We start from the raw sequence: 26,081 nt of genomic DNA, 5'->3' as shown, positions 1-26,081 counted from the left end.
AATTTACGTTAATTTAATCGATTAAGCAAGTGAATTGTTAATACTGACCACATACAAAAAGTTTAAATGAAAATTTCAGCTTTTTATTTTATATAAAATGTATATCACATAAGGAAATATTTTCAGAATATCTAATTTGTTGTAATTTACCTAATTTATAATATTTAGTTAGATAGTAACAATTTAATAATTTTTACAGGTCGAAAGTCAATTTTTTGACGGTCTCAAGTTCAACTTTAAATTAAATTTTCTTAAAATTTATTATGTATTATAATATAAAATTAGTATATCTAACTCTATCATTAAGGAATTAATCAGTTCGTTTCTTCATTATAAAAATTTAATTAATATACTTTTTTCTTAATTTACTAAGCATCAAAAACAGAAAATAACTCATTGGAAAAATTGACACTCTTTTTAATGCATTTTTTATGGAATTTTCTTTAGGGTTTGTTTATTTGGTATACATAAATTTTTTATTTTTTATGTCAGTTGAGACTGAAATAAGAAAAAAAAAACCTTAGGTTTTCTCAATAAATTTCATTTGCCCAAAATTTCATAATTTAATAATCCCATGAACGTAATATGACCAAAATTCTTAAAGAATTTAACAACTTACCTGCAAATATCAAAAAACTGTATTAATTTTAATTGGTTTAAACTAATGATTGATGTGCTATTATTTTATATCAGCTATTAGTTTCATTTTTTTTTACAATTTAACACTGGGTCTGAGGTCTTTTTAAAAATTTTTTTATCTGGAATGCTTTATATTATGCATATTGTTCTGTAGTTGTGATACTTCACATTTAAGTTGTGACCTGTGCACTTTGACGGGTATTTGTGAAAAATTGAAGCCTGTTATTTTTTGTGTGGACCAGGATGATACCTAATGTTTCTTAGAAAACTAACTCAGATGCTCTGCCTAGCATGGGTCAACATATGTCATAACATTTCAAAATATTAACACGAGCCGGCTATGCTATGCAACCACAACAGCACAATCGATTGTTGATATTTCGCAAATGAAGTAGAACGCAACGTTTAACAATTTAATTATAGTATGTATATATTAGAATGAAGAAAAATATGTATTATTACCGTAATTATTAACTTGAGACCAAAAATTTAATAAACAAATTTTTGGTTGTTACTTGTGACGGTAAATCTTTACATTATACACAATGCAAGTTTAACGGCTTGAAAAAATACAGTAATTGGTAGGTTTTAAAAACTATTTTATACAAATTTTAAAACTATAACATTAGTGTTGATCATTGTATTAATAAAATCATTTGATGAATAAAACTTATAATAATATAAGTAAATTTTTAATATTTACCTTTTTTGGCTTTGAAGGTATAAACATTTTGATCCTAGTCCTTTATTATTAGAATTTTTTTGTTCAAGTAGTGTATAACTTTTTAATAAGATAAAAATATTTAAAATCTAGAATTTTAGGCATACAAAAATCGTATCGCTTTTAATGTATAATATGTTATTTAAATAACGGCCAGCATTAATTAATTTAGACTAAATTTCTACAGTGATTCTACAGAATTGTATTCTGTTATAAATGTATATAAAAGGCCATTTTTCTTACTAGATAATATCAAACAACAATTAATAAACTAAATTACAAAAAAAAATTATGAAAAATGCATAACGAACAATACAGAATAAAAAAATTGATGTACCGTTACGGCCACAGTCTATAATTCGAGCCTCGAATAACGTATCCGTACGGAACAATGGCGGCCGTCGCAATAAACTGTGACGTTATTTAATTACGAGGCCACCGATTTACCATGAGAAAACGGGACCCTTTTGTTATTCCAGTGCTTTTGTCGCTGTGAATTTTCGAATCAAATAATTGAATATTTGAAATTAAAACGTTATTTGTCACAAATAAGTGGATGTAAATAATAGCAGGGGAGAAAGTGACAAATACATGGTATTTTTCAAAAGATACTACAAATACATATTGTTTTGAAGTGACAAGTGCGAAAGTCAAAATAGATAATAAAGTAATTCATTGGCATGATACATTGAATAAAGGAGTTTTTTTGCCTTATTCCATACGTATAAATTTCTTATGTTCATACATTGGTTACCTTAAGGAAGGCAAATTTAAGAAATGCGTGTTGAGAGTCATCTTTTGTTAAATATTTCTAATAATTTCATATATATTAATATTATTATTCTCTATTTAAAGGTTATTATATTAATTTGAAAACCTAGGTGAACTAGTAGTTGCACTATAAATGAATAAGTGTTAAATTTTTCTAATATAACGAGCACGTGAGTCAGACTTCCAATTTGAAAATTAGGTGTATTTAATACAGCAAAACTAAGATTAAATATTAACACTATATCGTCGTAACCTAAACTAAAAAACTTATACTAAACGTCAAGGGCTTTTCAATAAATTAGTCATCGTATCATCGACTTTTGTCATCGTATATTGTACAGTGATCATTAATAATTTAATTCTGGTATATTCCATGATATATGCATTGATTTACACAATTTCTATGTAATACAATTTAAGATATTCCACTTTGTTATCATTTATTATCTTTTAAGCCTTATGTGTTTACCATATTCTAAATTTTATTCAAGACACTTTCTCTATTTTGGAAATAAAAAAATTAATTTTAATTTAAGAGGTCACTTTCTTACTTTGTCTAAATGTAATAAAAGTGATACTGATTTCTGAATAACTCTTTTTCTTAATTCGTCTAAATAATCTCAAATTATTAAAAAGCTAGTAATAGTTACTTACACTTCTACCTTATGATATATTACGTTTAGGGTGCTTTAAGCTAACTTTACACTTTTGGTGAGTGCTGAAACAAGCAGCTCCTCTCCTGTTGGCCAACAGCCTTAAATGGAGGAGCTTATAAGAGAAAAAAGCGCTCTCCTCTCCTTGTATCGAAAAATCGGTTGTAAAGGTGGATGAATTGATACGACATTAACTAACTGCATGGCAACTGCAGAAGGCAATAAATCCTTGCATAGGGTGTCTCTAGTAGTATCAACATGACCATGTTCAGAGCAAAATCAGAATTCGGAGTTAGAAGTTCCAGGGGGAACAGTGTTGGATATTGTTGATACAAAGAAAACAACTGCTTGAGCACTTGGAATGTTTAGACTTTGACTCAAGCCGGAATAGTTCATAATGCTATTAAATAAATAAAAAGATTATAAATGGAAATCTCTAAGGAAATATCCTTAATCTAGGAACATGGAGGGTGCATTTTAATAAATAAGTCAATTGCTGGATCTCTCAGGAACCATAGGATATCATAGGACCATATGGGCTCGGGGAGGGATTGACAAAGGCGATTTGCTTTACCTATTTATGATATCATGAAGACGTAGTTGAAACTCTCAGCTCGAACGTTATATACCTTGAAATTACTTCGCGAGAGGATGGACTTTTGTTATTATATATAAATTATGTCGATCTAGTTTCATCGAGTTCATATTTGTGAATAAAAGATACCGAAATAGCTGTAAGTCAGTAAAAGCCTATCCAGGAGCTGACATACACTCAGATCATAATCCCCTTGTTGATATATCCAAGATAAAGATGAACAGCCTAAAGAAGCGTAACGTATTTAATGATTCTTTTAAGTAACATAATGATACGAAACCATCAATAAATCCGCAAACTAAAGATAAAAAATACACAACAATAGTAAAAAAACTACTTAGATATCCAGTTTCAGTACCAATTAAGTAAATTCAGCATAAGTTAAGAACACAAAGGACAAATTTTAATAATCTGATAGATTGAAAAAGAAACTCTGAATGACCGACGAGATTCTGCAATTGATGGCACATCGAAGGACAAAAAGACAAAGGAAGGAAACTCCTATGGGAGGAACCTTTGGTGTGACACTCAAATTACGAGACAGTTTTACCACTAACCAAAACTCTTTATTTTACTCTTGACACGTGTTTCGCTAACGATAAATGTTTAGCATTTTCGGGAGAAAATTAAAACTCAGCTTTAATCAATCAGATTAAACTTCAGTCTCGTTGGTAATTAAAGGAAGAAGACTTAAAAAAAGTGTACTGAAATAGAAATACTGCAGGTGCCCTGCATAATATTTTCAAAATTTATTGTTTTAAGCTTAAATTTAGGACCACCCTAACCAACAGTGAAAGAAAATCTATAACCAACAATTTTTCTATAACACAAGACCTGAATCTGCCAAAGTACTCGTAGATAATGACACAGGTCCAGATATATTTTTATACATTATATCATTATATTACTCATATACAATTCTGAAAAGATTCCGAACTGAGTGGCTCACATCGGAGTTCATCATAATACCTTAAAAATCAGGAGCCCCTATAAACAGTTTTGTTTCAGAGATGCAGTAGAAAGACGTGAAACAAACAAGCACTGTGATCATTCGCAGAAAATACGAAGCAGAAGTAAAAAGCTCTGGACTGCATTCACTTAGATGAAACATCTGTTTACAAGCCATCATATAATATTGCACATTAAAATAAGATTCCTGCGCTGTTACGTGTTCTTTGTTCTGTTTTACGGGGTAAAAGCATAGTTACTGACTAAAGCCACAACGAAGAAATTGGAGATATTCGAGTTATTGGAATCTGTGAGAACAGGTTGTCTCTGAAGGAACGGAAGCTCGAATATTTGGGACACGTAATGAGAAATGAAAATAGTATAAATGAGAACTTCGCTTATTGCAAACTATTTAGCAAGGAAAAGTACCAGCAAAACGAAGTGTGGGTAAAAGATCAATCACCTAGTTAACACGTTGTAGAACCTGGCTTATTATGAGTAAACACCTAGAACAACTGAGTTGTTTCGGGCTGCAGTGAACAAAGTTAAAATAGCACGTAGATCCGAAATGGCTAGGAGCTATAAAAAGAAGAAAAAAGAAGGGTTATTTATTTATTTGTTATAGGAAATGATCCAATCTCAAATTAGGAATTTTTACAATACGTCTGAACAAATTAAAAATTATTTAGGAATTCAGATTTACAGAACTAAAAATTACAGAAAAAAAGTACTAGAAAAATGTTTTTAATCTGGCATAACTCAATAGGAAACAATCTACATATTTGTATACTACAGGTTGCGGAAAATAGCAGATCATAGGGATATACTGGAGTAAAATAAATATAATAAAAAAAATATTTATAAACTTAAGAATTATTAAATTCAGATTGCAATGGAAACTACACATTACTTAACTAATAGAAATTAAAAAAAAAATATGTCTACAGATATGATTCTAACTATAATATTATTTTTTAAGGCTGCCCTAATTTTATAATAACACATTTATTATCTAATAAAGCATACATTTTAAACTAGTGTTATTAACCGGTTTTTTTTTATTTTTTGGTGTAAAATGAAAATTAGTATCTTCAGAAATAAATTTATAAAATTACAGGAAAAAACCTTAAGCATTTTTAAAATTAAAAAGGCATATTAAGTTCCTTATTAAAAACCAAGTTTAAAAGAAAAGTAACAACCCAATTTTTAGTCGAATATTTTAACTTAGTTACACTATGCCTGTATTATGAGGAAATACCGTTTTTCTAAGTTATGTATTTAAATTTAATTCAAATTGAAAATATTTATTTGAGCAGAGCTTAACCACAGTAGGCTGCTTACGCCAAACCTGAAAACTAATAATAAAAATAAACGTGATACAATATACAAACCTTTACACAATATCAATAATAAAGGCAACATCTAAGTTACATATACAATACCATAAGTAGACATCAGTTATATGAGTTGCAAATGTCAAACCTTGATCAATTCCCAGATTAAGTCCAAGATTTTTATTCTCTGCCTTAAAAGAAATAGGACACAAATAACTCATTAGTAGTAGTAACTCTAGTCGGCTACTTTTTTTTATTTCATTAATATTTAAAAAATAATGACTTAAGAAGAGGGGAAAATAATAAGTAAGAGTGGAAAGTTGTACAGATAATAAGAAATTGCAAAACTCTAGGTACTTTCGGATATTTGCCATAAATACTTTAAATGGCAAATATCCGAAAATTGACACTAGCTATGTTGAGAATTTTGAACAACAACTGTACGCCATCAAATTCTATATCCATTTTCCGACAAATCAAGTAAAATTTAATATAAATTATTTAATTTATTTCTAATTTTAAATCACTTTAAGAAAATTTAAATCAAAACGGCTTCAATTTAATTTGAAAATGCGTGTTCTTGTTCAATATAAATAATATCAAGTTTTTAGTTTTTTAAGCTAAATTATTTGGATTCATCTTTGTTTTGTCATTTTGTTAGTATTAGCTTAACTATAGTTTTCAGCGCTTACCAATGTATAAAGTACTCTTGAATATTCAGATTTAAGCTACTTAAAAATAAATTTTAGTATCGCAATAACCTACACCTGCTATATACTTACATCTTAACTTTCTAAGCCAATTACCATTTTAAAAATCTTAATTACTACACAAGGCCCCAACTACTTGTAAAGTAATTAGCGTAGAAAAGACCTAATTTATATCCCAACTGTCTAAAGCAGTTTAAAAAGAATTTTTGTAAAAAAAAAGGATAATTATTTAAATTTATATATAATAACCAGATAAAATGGACAGCTATAAACTGAAATATAAACAAAACCAATTCGACCTGCCAAAACGAGCAATTAAACTCGGCAAATAATTAAATTATTACATCGAACATTAAAAAAGTCCCCTCCTGAATTATACAAAACCGTTCATTTGTACAATAGCGGCGTGCCTAAACAAAAACTATCTCTACACAAATTATTGGGCAAATAATTAATTGGCCGCTTCTTTACGGCTATTAATTATTGATGAAAATAGAGCTGGTGAAAGGACGGCTTGTGGTTCATTAAAATTGGTTTTTGCTTATGTTATATATATTATTTTATATATTTATATTATCATGTATATTATATATATTATATCAATAAAATGTGGCGTTCAATAAATTGTTTTTGCAACAATTCGAAAAATAATTATATTGTAATCAGTTACAAGAAATGATTATTGCAAAAACTGTATTATTTAAAATAAAGCAATTACCCAGACAGCACACATCTTTCAATGAATGTCTAGTATTGGTCTAAACTAGTGTCTATGATTAATGATGAATCATGTGGATAATTTTAAGCAATTCAATTGACAATAAAATACCTTAAGATACCAAAAGATGCTTTAAAAATTATAGTTAATTAACTTGAGTTCAGCCGATAGATTTTCTTGAATAGCCATTGGATTCTTATTTTTATAGATACATAAGAACGAACACTGCTTTTTAAATATAGAGAATGTATAATGGACGAAATTCTTAATACCGTGGCTTAAAAGACATGAAAAGCAATTGGACTGATATTGTAAAAAGTAGGTTATCTATCTTGGGTATAAAGTCACCGCGTTATTAAGTGTATTGATTGGCGATGATTAGAAAATTAGCTATTCAGTTCACATTCCATTTAGAGTTTACAATTATATTTTATTATCGATATCATATACGAATTACTTTGCCAGTGTCCCAGTGTACGAAGGTACAACTATTGTACTAATTAGTTTTTATATGCATATTCTTTTTACATATCCGGAATTTTATTGCAAGACAAAATTGTGAAATAGAGTCCTGGGATGAGAGCAATTTTTTGTATGCATTTAAATGCATATGTATTTATTTTCGCATCATATTTTTAACATAATCATCAAAATTACCTTGATGAATAAAAGCTCTTATAGCAAAAATATCTCCAATAAATTGTAGTACGGATACTCGGAAAGCATTTATGTACATTATACAGGGTATGCAAATTCCAGTCTTAACTTGGGGATCTCAAAAACTAGAAGAGGTACGAGATCGATTAAATAGTGAAGTTGCGCAAACTCAGAATTAATAAAATGCCCTTTTAAAATTTAAAAAAATCCAAATACTTCAAAGTTTTTTGGTGAAAAGCGAATTATCCCAATTTAATTTTTATTTTTTAAGACTTTATTTGAATATTTTACATTCTTTTTGCTACTTTTATAAACATAATAGGGTTTTTCAGAATTTCGCAGTTCAGCTGTCATCATCACTTTATTTTTAAATATGGACCTGGATTTTTAATTACGGAATTTAAGATCCTCTTATGTTCCTAAACCAACGATGCATCGCACTTATTCAAAAAATATATTATTGGCTTTTTCTATAAGAATTCACGTGTTACAGAGAGACAGAAAATATATTTGTAATAGGATTAAGAACACCTTTTTTTACAATAAGGCCTTAATAAAGAAAACTTATAAAGTAACATAAAAAAAGTAAATAAATAATATAATTAAAGAAAATATTGAAATTGCAATCCCCCTGCGTGGATGAATTTTCGTGTCAGTTTGTACATTTTTTATAAATCGAACGCTAAATATTAGTATTAGTATTTGGTTAGTAGAGGCTATAGGGATAGCCCTAATCTCCCTTGTTAGGTCTTGATGTTAATCTTCAAGATTTTGTGTTGAAAGTGAAAGGTTTTGCAAAATTTACTAAAGAAATTCATCTAGGGAATTTAGATTTTTCAAACATGTGAAGGTTCTTACATAACAGAATCCATTATATTGGTCCTAATTAAGTTTAATATCTTCATGGAAATTAGACTTTCGTCACATATTTAAACTCAAATTATATATTACAAACTTAGATGATACATAGTTTTATACTTTTTTGCAACTTAATATGAAACACAAAAGTTGATAATAGTTCCTAAGCCTAGGCTTGTGTGACGCAATACAATTGTAAGTGAGAATTTTGTACTCACCAATGCGTTTTTAAATGAAAGCACTACTTTCAAATATATGTGAATTCCTTAAGTGGCTAATTTAGCGCATTTAAAAAGTTGATTACTAGGGTATGATTCAACTTAAGATGATTCGAAAGAAACATGATGCGAATAAAAAATTTCTGAGTTATTTTTACAGGACATAATATATTAGCATATGCCTTGCACCAGATCACTAAACCGTATTTAAACTATAGTTTAGTTGATTCGATTAGAGCTATGTAGACTAGTAAGTAGTTAGGTAGTAAAGCTAAGTTAATCATAATTGTCTGAAAAGAGAAAAAAGTCTGAACGTAGAGGCAATTATCCTTCCATTTTAACTTTTCGTTAGTAAAAATTAGTATACTAAAATATTTTATATTACTTAAAAAAGTAACTGATTTTTAGGGTTCATATAGTCCAAATCAGATTTAATTCGTAGAGGAAACACGACATCAATTTTGCTTTAAAAATGAAATAAAGATAATTAATATTTAACCAGTTTTTTATGAGAGTTAAGCTACGCTTCACTATACTTCTAACTTTAAAAAATATAAATAATTATCATTAAAAAAACATAATTTTAATGCGAAACAATAAAGAAAACTATACAATATTGTGTTTTAAGGCCTAAATTTAAAATAAATTATTAAAGCATAAAATAAAACTGAAATAATATGATAATGCATGCATATAAAAATGCTTTACAAAAAAAAGATTTTTGCATTAAGCTATAATAAAATTGACTTTTATTAATTACGTCATAACTTTCTACAGTCAGGCAGTTAAAGAACAATATAATATTCCCAAGCACAAAAAGTTTAATCTAGTATAAAATTTTCCATAAAACACTTTCTTACATTGAACAGCACTTTTGTAAAATATAATACTAAGTAACCTTTTATTAAGCTACAGCTCTTGCGTATCTTTGCGACTTATTTACCTCTTATCTATAGACTAATTATAATAAGGTCACATTTCTAATATCTACTTACCACTTCCTGGCACATATATGTTTAAAAACAAACAATCCTCCGACTGGTTAACCAGCAACGGGATCAGCTTCTTCAAGTAGTGATATCTCCCTTTGGGCATGAATTGTAAAGCCGCTGTTTTGTTAGCAATATCTGGATACTTCTGTGGACAAACCGCCCCAAAACTATCTGCCAGTCGTGTTCCAGGCCATGCAAGTGGGGGCTGCGGGGGTTGAAATCTCAGAGGACCCACTGGGGGTGCAGCGTAAGGTACACCACGAAAAACCTTAAAAAAAAACTTTCTGGTCATTGAGCAATTAAACACCATTATTCTTTACATTATTATTGGTATTCTTAAAAGACTTATCTTAAATCATGTATCTTTAGTGACTTTTTCTTATTTCAGTTAGTTTTTAAATGAAACATTGAACAAAAGAATATTAAACTCACAATTCTGGCCAAAATTTATATTGATTTATTTGTTAATAAGGGAACAAAAAATATTACGTAACGCACTTTTTAGGCATTTTTGACTTCTTTGCTCGTAATGCATGATAACAGATAAACCCCAATATCCCACCCCGGGTTGGTTACGTAACTTATTTTTTTTTAATTAATCCAGCTTTATAGTATTTCGTAAAGTGATTTTCGGTTAATATTACCCCAAGTGCTGAATGTTTTATGCTGACATATATTTTCATCAAATAACAGAAAATATACACAAACCTTACGAAAGCCATGTACAGATGTACAGTTTAACGAAATCACTTATTTTACTAAAAAAAATCACTTTTGAGAAAATATTTGTTTTTCATGAAAATGTCAATCTAGTTCAAAAACTGATACCTACATGTATAATGGTTATTAGAATTATTCTTATTCGCTGTGATTCAAAAGTTTGACAAACAATTAAGACTTAAGGGTTCAAAGATTGTAACATTAACCTCTTACACTTTGTGTCTAGTATTCCTCACAATTACTGATAAATATCCTTCATTAGTTGTGTGCTAGCATATAGTAAATGATATTTTCATAATAAGACAAACTTAGAGAAATAAATTTATAAAATTCCTTAGTATTTTATAGATTTAACAAAAACTAATCAAAAATTGAGTATGTATAAGTTTGTAAAAATTAATCTTTTAGCATGAAAAAAAATATTTTAAATGTTTTGAAATCTCTGAAAATATTTTGAAATACCCCAGTTTTTTTTTTAATAAATAAATTTTATTTCAATAATATTTTGAATAGAAAGTCATTATTTCGTTTTAGTGAATACAAGAATTTCTATACAAATAATGATATTTATTATTTTTTAGCTTTACAGTTTCAACAACAAACAAAAATATTTCTTAAAAAGCCTGCTATAAGCAAGCAATGTTGCTTTAAGTAGCTTATAAACTTTAAGATCAAATGAAAACATTATACTTGACAAGAACTCGGTACTTACGGTACTTAAGAATACAGAAATAAAAATGTCAAAGTCATAATAATATTTTTTTATTATCCTGGCATTCTGTCCATGGATTCCATCTATGATTGGAAGATTCGAAGTTACAGAGGATGAAACTGGAGTAGTCACAGTCGTTTGTTCAACGTCAGCTTCCAGGTGATAATAAAAGCTCCAAATCTACAGTATCACTTAACTAGTACTTTAGTACTTTAGTACTTAGGTAAAATGTTTCGCCTTAAGGGCCTTAAATAAAAAACAATTTTTTTAACACCTATTATACGATTAACATTTAATGACCAGCAAAAAATTTCCAGTTATTAAAATATAAATAAATTGGATGGATAGTGAGATCTATAAATAAATAAAATACTGACAAGAATCACAGAGGTTTACTTTTTTAATTACTCATTAAGGTTAGACATTATTGCTATAAAATTATTGGTCTACTATATCGTTAAAAATAAAAAAAATAAATAAAAATAAATTCGAACTATATATTATGGCTGTTGATTATTTATACCAGATCAGAGCTCATTAGAGCTGAAAATGAATGTTTTGCGTCCAATAAATGATTGGTAAAATCAGTCTGTGAAATAGTTATGCCTGTATAAAGGTATTTCAAAATCAATGTTAATTGCCTTTCAAAATTTTTTGGCTAGACTATCTACGTACACTAATGGGCCTTCCCGACAGTTAATTTCGTAAGCCCCAAAATACAACAAAGCGTATAATTTGTCTTTAATTGTAACTAGATGATTTTTTTAAAGTATTCTTGGTAGAAAAAGCATAAATGACATTCAACGACGAAAGATCCTTGCTAGCCGAGACGAGATATTGCCAAAGTAGGATACTCGTAGATTTTTCTGTTGCCCGAATTATATTGCGTGATAATTTCTACTTATTAACAAAACGGTAATAGATTTTGATAATGGACTTTATTGGGTACAATTGACTTAATGTTGAAAGGTTTCTTATTAAATGCTTCTCGTGATAAAAGGACATTAAATAGACTATAGAATAGCGAGCTAAAACTGGAAAATTTGTAGTTAGTTAGACTGCTGGAATCAAATTAGAGTTATCTGTAGAATATGGTTTTATATAAATTTTAAGTATTTTATTTTGTGTTATTCAAAGAAGGTCTAAAAAAGGAAGGCGACAATGGTTCTCAACTTCTAGTTTTGAATTAACATCATCTTTTTCAAGCCCTTTAATATCTCCAAAGTTCGCTTCATTGCTCGTTGTACGGTGACACATCGGAGCCTAATCTTTCTGAATTGAAGAAGGTAGTTTGTGTATTATATGGATTTGTTGCTGGGTATTTTTTGAGATAAAAGATATAAAGCAAATTTGTTGTATACTTTTTTTTTTAATTCAGTCTAAACAGAAGAACAGTAAAAGTCATAAGACATCTGAACAAAATCTCCAAAATTAGATGACATTTTAAACGACAATCTTACTAACAGTAGGGCAAATCTGCGGGAGATTTTTTGGGTTCACGTTGGTATTTTTAAACCTTGACAAGGTTGTAACAAAGGACAGGGAGATGGCAGGAATCCTTCACGAAGAACCATGATAAATACACTTCGTGGTAGGAAGCGGCTTCACATTTGACAACCTATAACAAATACTGCGGTTTACAAATGTGCTTATCGTACCAAGCAGGATGTTTGATAGGAGGATCTTCGTGACCTAGATCTTTGGCGTGATATTTAGCTCTGACGTCGTAATCGTCTATTGGCATCTCACTCAAAATTTTTAAAAGTGTTTCGCCAGCTTATTGAAAGTTCTGCCTTTCAAGATCCATATCGTTCATAGTTTCTTTTAAAACCAAATAGGAATTAAAGTGTTCGTGTGGTAAAGGGATTTTAGAAATCCTTTTATAAAGGCCATTTTTATTATAGTCAATTCTACTTTGTCTTAAATAACAATTTTGTTTCCTTTGCCAGCTTTCAAATAATAACAATATTTTCCCCTCAATCATCTAATATTATTAGAACCTATTGTGTTAATATGTGTTTTTCGATTTGGTAAGATTTGTGAGTATTTGGTTGCAAATCGTCTCCCTAGCAAATCCTTTTGAAGACTGGCAAGTATTGAATTACTAATTCATCACTTATTATAGCTTCCTCCAGTGTGTTTTTGCAATTTAAAACTGGTGCAAAGTGTTCTTTATCATTAAAAAGTTAAGAGAAAAATTAAATTAATAATGTTTACCTCAACGGGCTCCAAATGTCTGGAATTTAATTCCAAAATAACGCCACGGATGGCGCCAGTTTCGATCTCGACGATGCGGGAACTATACCTAGGCGGTCCGTTTCTGGCCTCTTGTCCAGTCACCACCACAAATAAGAAAATAATGACCAGGACAATTTGGCAACGTGGTGACAGTAGAGGGCGCTCGTTACGACGTAGAATGCCATTGGCAGTGCATGGGGGAAGCATGATCTGCGACGAGGAGAGGGGGGCCCGGCATTACTATAGCAACAGCGGGAGACTTTGCTTGGTACTTAGAAGTCTCGCTCGAATTCTAAAAAAAAAAAATTTATTTTATTTATAATGCAAATTAAAGATTTTGGACGTGATTTAAATATTTAGTCTACTGAAGACCTCGGAAATTGCAAAAGTACAACTAACTTATGGCAAATATATATTGAAAAAATCTTGACACTGTCAAAAGCTTTACACAAATCTATATATGTTCAAAATGTATGGTACAGTTTTTATTAATTACAGTGTTATATAAAAGCTAATGAGCTCCTTTCCAAAAAGATTGTTTCTCAAATATGCAATCTACGGCTACAAATGCATTACTCTATGACAGTTTTAGACAACAATGACTTAACTTTATTCAAAAGTAATAAATTTAAATTATTAGTAACTTTTTTTCACTAAGATCACCTCTTTAATATTTTTACAATATCCATTTAAGTTATGCCCTTAAAAGCAATTAAAATTAATTATAATCATATACAGTAGACAAAATCTTTAGAGAAATTAATTTGTGACTTACGTTATGTGCTCTAGATATAATAATAATTGCATTACAAGGATAGCACAAAAAAAAATTATTGAAGAATATGGATAAAAAGTATTACAAAAAACCAACCATATCTCATGTTTTAATTTTATATATAGTTTCACATAAAAAGTAATAAATATTTGTACTGAAGAATTATTTAACGACTACTTTGAGGTTTTTCCATACCAACTATATGAAAAAAAAAATAAGAGGAAAACTTTTACATATAAATAAATTTTTCGATATATCGTTAAAACGTTAATTAAAAAACATAATTTAAGTATGGTTTGATTAAATCTAGCACTAGTAAAAAAACGTTGTTAATAATGGTCTCTAAAAGACAAAATGTCGCATCAGCACTTTTATATTATTATCTTCTAAAGTAAGTTAACTTAAAAACATTATTTAGTTTGTTTTATGGCTTCAAATACGAGACATCTTAATTTTTTCGCACTTTTATTCGCGTTTCTTTTACTCCTTTGATCTACAAGAAATTTATTTGGTTCATTAGTAAAGATTATAAAAATAGTGTACAATATGCTTTTATGTTATGCCCTTTAAAACAACTAAATACGACTACTAACATTTAACTTAATTAATACCTCATATACTGAAAAACTTTCTTAACAAAAATGAATTTGTGACTTACATGATGCGCTTTAACTATAATTATAGTTGCATTATAAGGAAGTAAAAACATCTAAAAAAAATGTGTATAAAAAATACTACAATAAACAAATCACAAATACATTAATCATTTCTTTACTAAAAAATTATTTAACGATTATTGTGGGGATGTCTTTATCTCCAAAATGCATGTAGGTCATTTAGCTAAATGTGTCATGCATTACGGGTGTGTAAATAGCCATCATCAAATACAGAATATCACAAAAAACATATACGTTCAACAAATAAAACTCAAAAATCAACCCATTATTTGAAACAAAAACAACAATAAATGAAAGAATTAAAATTAAAAACGTTTTTAATTATAATAATAGTTGTATTACAAGGATATAGGGTAAAATTATTATAAATAAATGTGTATAAAAAATAATATAAGAAACAAACCACTAATTTATGAATCAATTTTATTACTTATAGTTTCACTTTAAAGACCATTTTTTAGCAAAAAATTATTTAAGGATTACTTTGGGGTTTCTTCCTTTAACAACTCAAAAGAAAGAGCGAAATAAGAGAAGTTTTTTATATATACATTCCTTTTTAGCCTCAATATGTTTTTAATATAAAGTGCGATATATCGTTTAAATGGTAATTAAGGAACCTGATTTATTTTAATTTAGTATAAGTTAATATAGTGCCCGTATTTAAAAAAAATATTGATGAAAGACAAAATGCCGTATCGGCGACTTGGCCGGCAACTTGAAATTACTATCCTATAACGTGCAGAAAGTGACGTTAAAAGAATATTATTAATTTGGTTTTACGCCGTCAAAAAATTATACTTTAATTCTTTGTAATTTTCATTTCATTTCTCTCTCTCTCTCTCTCTCTCTCTTTCTCAAAAATATTTGGAATATTTAAATTTTTCAATTTATCATCTATCATTCACGTAGTTTATTATTAAAAATCTCTATATTGGGTACTGTTTTTGTAGTTGCCTCAAGAAAGGAGTACAATATCCATTTAAGTTATGCTATTAGAAGCAATTAAAACTAATCATAATCTCATGCAGTGGGCAAATTTCTTAAAAAAATTAATTTGTGACTTACGAAATGTCCTTTAATTATAATATTAATTACATTTCAAGAATATTAGAATAGAATTAAAGGGTAGAAATACAAGAGTAGAATTAAAAAAACAATTTTACGCTAGTTTTTATCTACTTGGTGTTGAAAAAAAGGTTCCTAATCTAAATTCAATTGCCTGCACATTAGGAATTGGCATAAACTCTTTATCTGATTCATCATCTTCTCGCCCGAAACTAAGGAATTCTAGAGTGCCCCAATAGTGCCAAAAGTTAAAGTTTTACCATTGCCAAACGACCGCCCGGTGCATACGAAATCCGATAAGGGAGTTTCCGAAAAGTTCCGGAAACCAGTTTAGAGGCGAGAAACGAACTGTGAACCTTTATATCGTGCTACGTTTTGGCTCGATACCGTTTACCTATATCGTGATTTCCTTTATTTTGATTGTTTGTGTTATTTAAGATTGCCGTGTTATCTTTTAAGAAATAGGGTTTGTTAATTGAAAATAATTATATCCAAAACAGTAAGCTTTTAGTCTATGAAATATCAAATATAACCTGTTTTTTTACTTTACTGGTGCTCTTTTACTATTTTTGTTTATTTTATTTTCATTTTTTCAGTACTCCCGTGATCTCCAAAAAATTATGTTTTTTTGAGGTAGTTTACATATTGGACTACATATAAGCTCTTAATTGGCCCAGTCTTCATATTTAAATTTAATATTACTATAAACTTAAGTTGCAAAGATAATTCCATTAAACCTGAAATTTATCAAGGGTGGTTATCAATTTTGGTTAAAGTCTAGGCTAGCAAAATCAAAATTCTATATGGATCCGCCGGGATCAAAATACATGTAGGTAGGCCTTTCCCATAAACAGCTTATGGCTAACATATTGTTTATTATTTGGGTACAAGTGATATGACAACGGAATTGCTAAGGTTCTAAGAAGCAGTTTTTTGACTCTTTTATTATGTAGTCATACTTGCCTTTATTATATTTAGGATATTTAAAAGCCTGATAGGATAAAAATTATAAAAATCAAAACTCTTGCGGTAAACTGGCTTGTTTTCTAAGTTTTTATACAATTTAAGTTAATGAGTTAAAATATTAGCCTTGACTTCATTTCATCTATTACATTGTCAATAATTTTTAATTAAAAAATATCCTATAAATGTTCTATTATCTTAGTCGGAAATTACAACCTGACTTAAACTAAATAGGGTAAAAACAATATAGGGTTGATCGTTAAATGTTTTAAAACTCACTATGCCATTGAATTGCAAATAATTATAACTTTTACTTTTTTGCAATTTTAGAAGTGATGATTATCCTAAATGATAATCCTGGTTCTAGAAATAATAATTTAGTCGATGTCAATTAAAAAGCACTATTTAGGGCCGTTCAGTATATTTTATATCTGCTAGTTGAAACTTTTACTCATTTATAAAGATACCTTTCTCAGTTGACTTACTTTAAAAAGTTAAATTGTATTATTACCAAGAAGTTATCACATAAAAACAATAAGGATAGCTTTTAAAATATAAGAAAACAATGTGAGGCTTTACAAGAACTTTCCATGAACAATTTGTTAGGAAAATTGAAAATAACTGAATAAATAGTTCGTGATATGTTATTTCATATATTAATACAAAAAGTATAATTATGAGCCAAAGCTCCTTACTAATCTAGTTGGTGGGTGAGTATTTTTCACCTGTTTTTTTTCTCAGGAATAGGGGGTTGAGCTACCTTCTTTTTAGTTTATAAACTCAGGGAGGACCAGCAAAATCAGGTATCACGGTTCTTGAAAAGAAGTTTATAATAATCCTATAAAATACTACCAAAGTAGGTTTTTAAAGAGTGCAAGACTCGATACTCATATTTTTTCAAAAGAAATACATTTCTGTTGACCTTTTTTACATATTTGTAATGAATATCTGGACACCAAAGTTTGGATCTAGAGATCTGGCTACTTATGACCATGCAGTGTTTAATCAATCAAAAATACCGAAATTGCTTGCGTAATTTATAAGCAAAAAACTTTTAGCAATGTAATTATTCCTGAATAGTCTGAATTATTGAGGGCAGATCAAATGGCTCAAATTTAGTTTTGCCTTCAGAAAGAGCATTCAGGTCAACTAGTATAATGGGTTTTTCTAAAGCTTTTGACCATAAATGACCCATGTGATAATATATTGTAAGCTTAATTCTTTGAATATTATGGATCTTTTTCTTTCGTAGGTCTATTACTGGGAGATCTGAAAAAATGCAAAGTCCTGTCTGCAGTGTTAGATTGACTGAATGTTTAATTTAATTACAAGGTTAAGACAGAGATATTTGCAAATGACGTTAAGCTTTTTATAGTGACAAGGAGTATATTAAATTTAATTTACCACACGAATTTGAATTCTTTTATTAAGTGGTGTGTGGCGAATAAAATAACTTAAATGTAAGATATCAAGATTAGATTTATAAGGCAAAAAAAAATTTAATTCACAAAACGTGAAAAATTAAATAAGCAAATACATGGCAAGTAAATCTTAGGATCCAATAAAGCTTAGATCCATATAAAAAACTATAATGACGTATAGAAAGTACTATAAAAAGATACTTTCTCAAACGATCATTATAGTAATATTTTAATAAATAATAGGGTCTCTCAATCAGTACCCTTTTTAAGCTCTTTTTAAACAAACCCAATTTGAAAATGCTGGACCTTTTTATATAAAGATCTTTATGTTGAAACATTATTTAGAACCTTCTCTCCGGTGTAAGATACTATTACGGTTTAAAAAAAAAAACTTAATTTCCGAGTACTATAAATATAAACTCCTTAACATCTCTGTTTTCCATTTGAACCAACAAGGGATCACTATCAAAATTTACATTTTGTAGGTGATACTTAAGAACCTCACATATTAGTCTTATTAGCATTAAAACAAAGGTTTGAACATTAAACATTTGCATTACATCAATTCTTTATTTTTAGCACATCTAATGTTGCAACATTTTTTTTATCTCTAGGATGTCAGGTAACAGAAGTATCATCTGCAAATAATGTTAATGATCCCTTAACCCTAGACGTAAAATAGTGATAATAGGCGTAAAAAAGTGGTAAATCAATAACATAAATAAGAGACAACAGAGGGCCTAAGATTGATGACCTGAGGGACCTTTAATTTCCAAAGAAGATCGTACTGCCACACAGATAATTGATCTATGACTCAAACCACGATACTATAACTATCATTATGTTTCTTTTGCTGGCCAAAATGCAAACTGCTTTAAAGTAATCAACTTATATCCTCTGTAACTAGGTTTGATAGTCCATATTCCTTTTTTTACCATTCGATAAGCTTTGATAATGTCGACAAGGGGGATATTGGCCAAAAATTTGACAATTGAACATCTTACATTCTTTGTGAAGGGAAATAACAAGCAACAAGTGCGTTGTTGGGTAGTTTCATCAAAACTTGTGTATTGACAAGACCACTAACCATTTTTTTTAAATGTCTCCAAAACTGTATTTAAAAATGATGTCCGTATTTAAAAAAAAAGGGATAAATAGATCAAAGACTATCGCGTTATGTGTGTATTTTACAATTTTTTCTAAATGCCTTAAGATGCATAAACACTTTTTTTTTAATTATAATAGCAGTTTACTGACTGGTATTATATTTTCCTATATAAAAAGGAAAATTGACAATAACCAATCTTCTTCGTTTTGCACAGTTTGTGGTGGATACTTTAGATCAGGAATTTGAAGTAGATACAGTTTATATAGATTTTTCTAAAGTATTCCATTGTTGAATCGTAGTATTTTACTTAAAAAGATTAATTTTTTTGAATTCTTAGACAAGGTTATCTCTGCAATAAATATCAGCTGGTCGAATTTAGTGGTCAGTCATATATAACATAAGTTGCAACTTTGGAGGTCCCCCAAGGATCTATATGTGGTCCATGTACCTTTTAATCTTTTTATTAATAGTATCGTGGATATTCGTAGCATACTTTTATATGCAGATGATGCAAAGATCTGTATGTATGTAAAGGACCTAGATGACTGCTATAGACTTCAGGCAACGGTTGGTAAATTGGTTGGATGGTGTGACAACAATTGATATAAATGCTAACAAACTTAATATTAAAAAGAAATCTTCTGCTGTTTGAATAAAAATTAAATAGAGTGACTCTACATCGGGGGAGAGTTTTAGACATCTTGGAGTAGTGTTTGGTAGCAAATTTTTTTCTGTACACTATATAAATGTTCTTTAACAAAGTGTGTTAGGTTATCTCGGTTTATTATTAGAATTCTAAATTATTTCATGTTTGTTCAACATCTAAGCTACTTTACTATGAATTTATCAGATCCAAACTAAAATACCCTTCTTTATTATTTATATTTTTTATGCTTATTTCTTTACTATGAGAAACTGATGGTGTATAAATCTAAATTATAATTATCCTTTTTAAATTTTGCTAGAAAAACATGCATTTTATTCCCTGGAACATTGATTTGCAACAAAATTATCCAAGGTTCCTTTATAAGGTGTTGCATGATATCTTAGACTGCAGTAGTATCTACATAACAATATAGCCTTGTCTTATACATAGGGCGACAACTTGCCAATAGCCGTCATTCTATAATCCCACACCAAAAACAAATATTTGTGCAAATTAACTTTTTCTAAAAAAGTTGTAGTAACTATAATCAATATTAAAGAAACTTTGATGTATTTTAATATAATTCTCCTTAATCATTATTTTTACATCATAATGTATCTTTTTTTATATATGTATAATTAGAAAATTTTGTATTGTGATTGTTATTTTGTATGGTAAGTTTAAACGAAACCTTGAACGAATAAACTACAGATACCTCATCCTCTCTGCAAGTCTTTTTGTTCTTTGTTTCTAAAAAGGCTCCTTGATTCTAAGAGCATAAAATTGAAAAGAGTGGGAAACAAGAACTTCTGCCAAGTAGCATAGTGTGTTTTCATTAAAAGGAACATCCTGTATTTTAGTACTACCACTACGAGCCCTAACAACTGTATGTTGGAACAAGCAGTTATTTTGAAATAAAATGCCCATTTAGCGAAAATATTTTATTAATTTTTTTTTAATCATAAATATGAAATGAAAAAGCTTTTTTATAATGTTTAATATTGTTTTTATAATTTATTTATATATTTTAAGTTATTTAGTATTTAATTACTTGGTAAATAATTGAAAAATGCTGACAACTAAATATTGGAACAAGTGAGTTTTAGAAAAGGAAAATACAAATTAGTAAGGCGTAACGTCGTTCCTTGAATAACAGCCTGAACTCTATGAGGCATTGTACCAACTAGACCTTCACAAAATTCAGGGCTAAAACTATCCCATATTTCCTGTAGTTTACCACGTAGTTGTGGCAAAGTACGCTGCGGACTATTTCTTAGGCGTTGCTTCATTTTGTGCCAAAGTGTTTCGATTGGATTGAGATTCGGGCTGCTAAAGGGGTGTGACAAAACTTTCATATTATGTTCACCCATCCATTTTTTGGTAGATTTAGCACTATGACATGAAGCACCGTCCTGTTGAAAGATAAAATCTCCAGTGAATTAAATGTTGCAACAACTACTATATTTAATATAATTAAAAAATATGCTGAAACTACCAGTATTGGTGTTCGCGATAAAAGTTCAGGACATCCAAAAGTTGTTTCTTAAAGAAATGTAAGTAAGTCTCACATTGTTTTCCCTTTATGGTACTGCTGGATAATAATTTCTCGCACTTTTAGATCAGTAGATTCCACGAGCCATTATTGTATTTTACTTAATAAAAATGACAGTAATTGATTATTAATGGTCAAGTGACGCATCAAAATTTTTATTGTTGACAACGCACTACTTACTTTTGTTTATTCAAAGCCATCTTCGCGTCATGCTAATAAAACTGGAAAAATTTGAGCAAAAGCAACCCATGTTCCAACATTTAGTTGTCAACATTTTTTGATTATCAAACAATTAAATAAATATTATTTACCATAAAAATTTTATTAAACCTTAAAAATAATTCTCTAAAACATAAAAAATGTTATTAATTTATTATTTTTATAAAAAAAAAATAAATTAAAAGAATTACGGTAAACTGGAATTTTATTCGTAAAATGACTACTTGTTCCAATACATAGTTGTTAGCGCTCGTACAATATAATTGATTTAATACATTGACATCAATATCTACTTTACTTATACTACTTACATCTGAAATGTACTATTTTATTACAAAAGTCTTTTAATATGTCCAGCTCTCTTTCTGTTTATTTTCTGGGTTTCTAATTCTGTTTTCGTAATATGATTGTTTTTTGAATTTAGTTAACCTTTTATATAAATTAAAATATGCAAAGAACTACCCTACATACATATTTCTTTAGGGAATTCAAGAAATAAAGGTGGTTTTGCATCAGATTATCAATTCTGCTATTAACAGTTCACAGCTGTTAGCCATGGTTAGATTGGCAATCCCGTCTAGGAATTCACAGATTGACATTTTCTTTACCCCATTTCATAAGACTAAGCGTGGGAATATTTACTGTCTATTTCTTGATTTGTAAGGCAAATACTGTAGAAAAATAAATCAATTTCTTCGATTGTAAAATCAGTTTAAAAAAGCTTAAAATACAAAAAAATTTTCCTAATTTTTACTTATTTTAGTTGTTGTGATTTAATTTTTAATGATTTTGTTATTTGTAAATTAATACAATAAATTAAAAAAAAAAATTTCTATTTAGCTTGCACACAAAAAATATCATTTAATTACCATTAAAGAATGCATAGTCCCTATGATAATGAAAATTTATTATTTAATTCGTTTGTAATTTTTACATAATAACTATTGAGTAAGTTACAAAAAAAAAGATGATGTAAGTTTCAAAAAAAAAAAAAACGAGAAGCTAGAGAAGATCAACAATGAATTAAAAATCAAATAATGTACTAAAGGACGTTGTGAATGGCGTAAAAGTCTAAATATCTTAAATATCTTTGTTGATCAAAAACATATTGCCAAATAAATGTTAGATATTTTTAATACAAACTAGATATTCTACTTAATAAATTTAAAGGAAAACAAAAGTAGAAAAAATAAAAACTATATTAAATAAATTATGGTTTTATAAAAACCGTCGAGATATTTTTTCTGACAATTATTATTACCACTTATGTTTGTTCTTTGGAAATGCAATGAAAGCGCGAATAACAAAATTTTTATAAAATGTATTAATTTTTTTTTGTACTATTTTATCTATGTAGCTTTTGCTAAATAAAGATTATTATTATTATCTTATAAAGTGTTTTTTCTTCTCACCTTATATCACAGGATCCAAATAAGTGATCTCTTTTTAATAAATTTTAGTTTGCCATAGCCTCTTATATCATCTATTAAACTGTTAAATGAAGAATTGAGCAACAAATCCATGTTTTGTAAATTTAATTAAGTCCTAAAACAATTAGGCAGGTACAAATTAACTGTTAACATCACTAGCATTATGAAATATTAATTTTTAAAATATATTTTGTGCCATAATAACAATGCTGTATTTTGTATTTAACTGTATTAAACTACCAAAAGGTGAGTTTAATTTCAAATAATGCAGGCTTAAAGTGATCCAAAAAACTTTTAGAGAAAAGTTCAGTTATCGTTAACGCGCTACAAAATATTCCGGTTGCATCTTTGTATAGCTAAAGACGTCTCGAGTTATACTTTATAGCAGAAAACACTGCTTGAAGAATAATAACTACGTAACGAAAAGTTTTGCTGCTTTAAATGTTTTTGAAGCATAAGAAACCTGGCAAAGATTAGACAGCGTTTTATTACAACAAAAAGTAACCCGATTTTTGATTTTGTTTCCCTTTTTAAAAATCTCTTAGTCTCTAAAGTCGTAAAATATTTATTTCATTAAAAGATTAATTATCATCGTAAACTTTAGTAAAATTAATTAGAAGATTAGGAATAAGAAGCGGAAAATGAAAAAAAAAATTGCGTGTTTTCTCCCATTGTTTTTAGCATCATTCTCAGGTATCACTAGGGGCGGTCTTAGATTAACTTTTTTCCTCGAGGCTTTGCCGAACCCTTAAACAATTTTATTCCCTCAAATAATTCATCTCCATATTTTCCTTTCATAAAATTCCTTTTTAAGGTTTTAAGGATTGAATTTTTAAAAATATAGTGAGCTTTACTTACGTTTCAAAATATGGCTTTACTGACTTCAACATAGTTTACACATCCATAGTTTAAAAATGCCGCAGAATCCATTACTTTGCTTGCGTGAAAAATATACTATCCAAGTTGCCATTTTGTATGCATCCTTACATTGTGCCACTATTTTCCTTCCATTTTTCTCGTATATTTGACATTCTGAAACAAAGAGAATAGCTACTTCATTATTATGGCTTATATCTCGTATCAAATGAGATGAGGGTAGATTTGGTTCACATTTACTATTTTTAAAGAAATATAAAGTACATAAACCTGAATATAAAGTTTTACTGTAAATTGATGCAATAGTAATAATAAAATATGGATGTTTATTCAAATAATAAATATTTAACTTTTTTTGTATTAAAAACTAGTTATTATATGCACAGTGCATTTTTTTAAATTAAAAATATATGTTCTGAATTAGCAGCTTATACTAGTGGAGATTAGTAGAGACGTATTGAAGAAATTGAAAAACCTAATTTTGTTTTTCAACAACATTTAAATAGAGGAAAAATCAAAAATTTTGGAAATCCACCATCTACAATTTAAGAACTTTTAAATTTGAAATTATCGAAATAAAATTATATTTCTTACATTTTTAATTTTTATTTAGGATATTATATATAAGCTTCATTAAATATAAAGTGATTACCGTCCAAAAGTCTGATTATTTTTTAATTTTTAATATAACTTTTTTGTTTGTAAGTTGTCCAGTAATATTATCAATAAGATTTGAAAATGCGCACGATCATTTTGCACTAATAAAAATATCTTAGCACTTTTTGGTTTATAATATGGACTTAAAAAACGTTTCTAAATTTTTATACTTAATTAATATATAATAATTTAGTATTTTTCTGTGTTATTTTTTTTTAATTATTTAAAGATATCTTAAAAAATACTTACTGCATTTAAAAATATACAGTGTCGTTAATAAGCAAATAGCTGGGAAAAATAAGGTAAATTTTTATTTAAAAAATTGAACTCTTAAATTATTTTAAAATCTATTGTTCAATATCTAAACTGAGCATACCTATAAAAATGAGTTATTTAGAAATATGAAAAATATTTAATGTTTTTAAATTTTAATCCTAATTTTAAGCATCTTTAATTGTTAAATTTAAATACCAACCTAATTATGATTAACACAAATTTAGTTTAAAATTATGTATCGCTGCTGCTTATTTAGGAATTTTTCAATTTAATAATATTCTAAATTACAAATTCTTGATTAAAAATTAATTGATTAGCAAAAACATAACATTTATCACTATAATGATTGCCTAGAAACTTCCTAATAACAAATTATATAATGCTGAATTTTTTCAATGCGCAATTTGTGTATTTATTTTTAAAACTAAGTTTAAAACATCAATGTTTTTCATTAATATAACCTACACAATTTTCTTAGATTTATTGAGACTTAATTTTTTCTCTATTGGATTATCTTTTAAACAAGAAACCTTATTTCTTTATCATAAGACTTCCATTTAATTACACTATTTCTTTACCTTATAAAAGCCACGACACCCATAAATTGGATTACCATCAAACCCTATTAAATTCCAAATGATGTGCTATCTGTTACAGAATTTACTCGACCCACATCAGCATGGACGGTAGGAATCAAATTTACATTATAAATGAGATTTTAATTATCGCGAATCTTGTATAAACATATTTACATAATTATCGTCTAGGTGTACAAAGTATATATTTCTAGCTTGCAGCAACCTTGCTTGCATATTATTAACAGCCTCTTATGCTTTAACCAAATTATAACTATGTACTGAGTTTAAATTTTCTAATGGTTTTAAATACTTATGTCCTAAGGTACAGGAAATTGGCTTAGAACATTAGTTATG

At 28.3% G+C, this 26,081-nt stretch overlaps 1 protein-coding gene across 1 annotated transcript in view; it reads right to left on the bottom strand.

Annotated features, from left to right (window-relative positions):
- LOC126735075 (neuroligin-1-like) overlaps window positions 1-26,081 on the bottom strand; it is a 545,354-nt gene that overhangs the window by 182,047 nt on the left and 337,226 nt on the right. Inside the window, exons 4-6 of the mRNA XM_050438970.1 lie at window positions 24,199-24,372; window positions 13,464-13,776; window positions 9,818-10,082 (exon numbers count right to left, since the gene is read on the bottom strand). Coding sequence (XP_050294927.1) covers window positions 9,818-10,082; window positions 13,464-13,691 — 493 coding nt within the window. The 5' untranslated portion in view covers window positions 13,692-13,776; window positions 24,199-24,372. The remainder of the gene's footprint in view (window positions 1-9,817; window positions 10,083-13,463; window positions 13,777-24,198; window positions 24,373-26,081) is intronic.

The sequence above is a fragment of the Anthonomus grandis genome, chromosome 4, assembly GCF_022605725.1.
Source record: "Anthonomus grandis grandis chromosome 4, icAntGran1.3, whole genome shotgun sequence".
In the NCBI taxonomy this organism is placed as follows: domain Eukaryota; kingdom Metazoa; phylum Arthropoda; class Insecta; order Coleoptera; family Curculionidae; genus Anthonomus; species Anthonomus grandis.
This window is presented reverse-complemented; position numbering and strand designations above follow the sequence as displayed.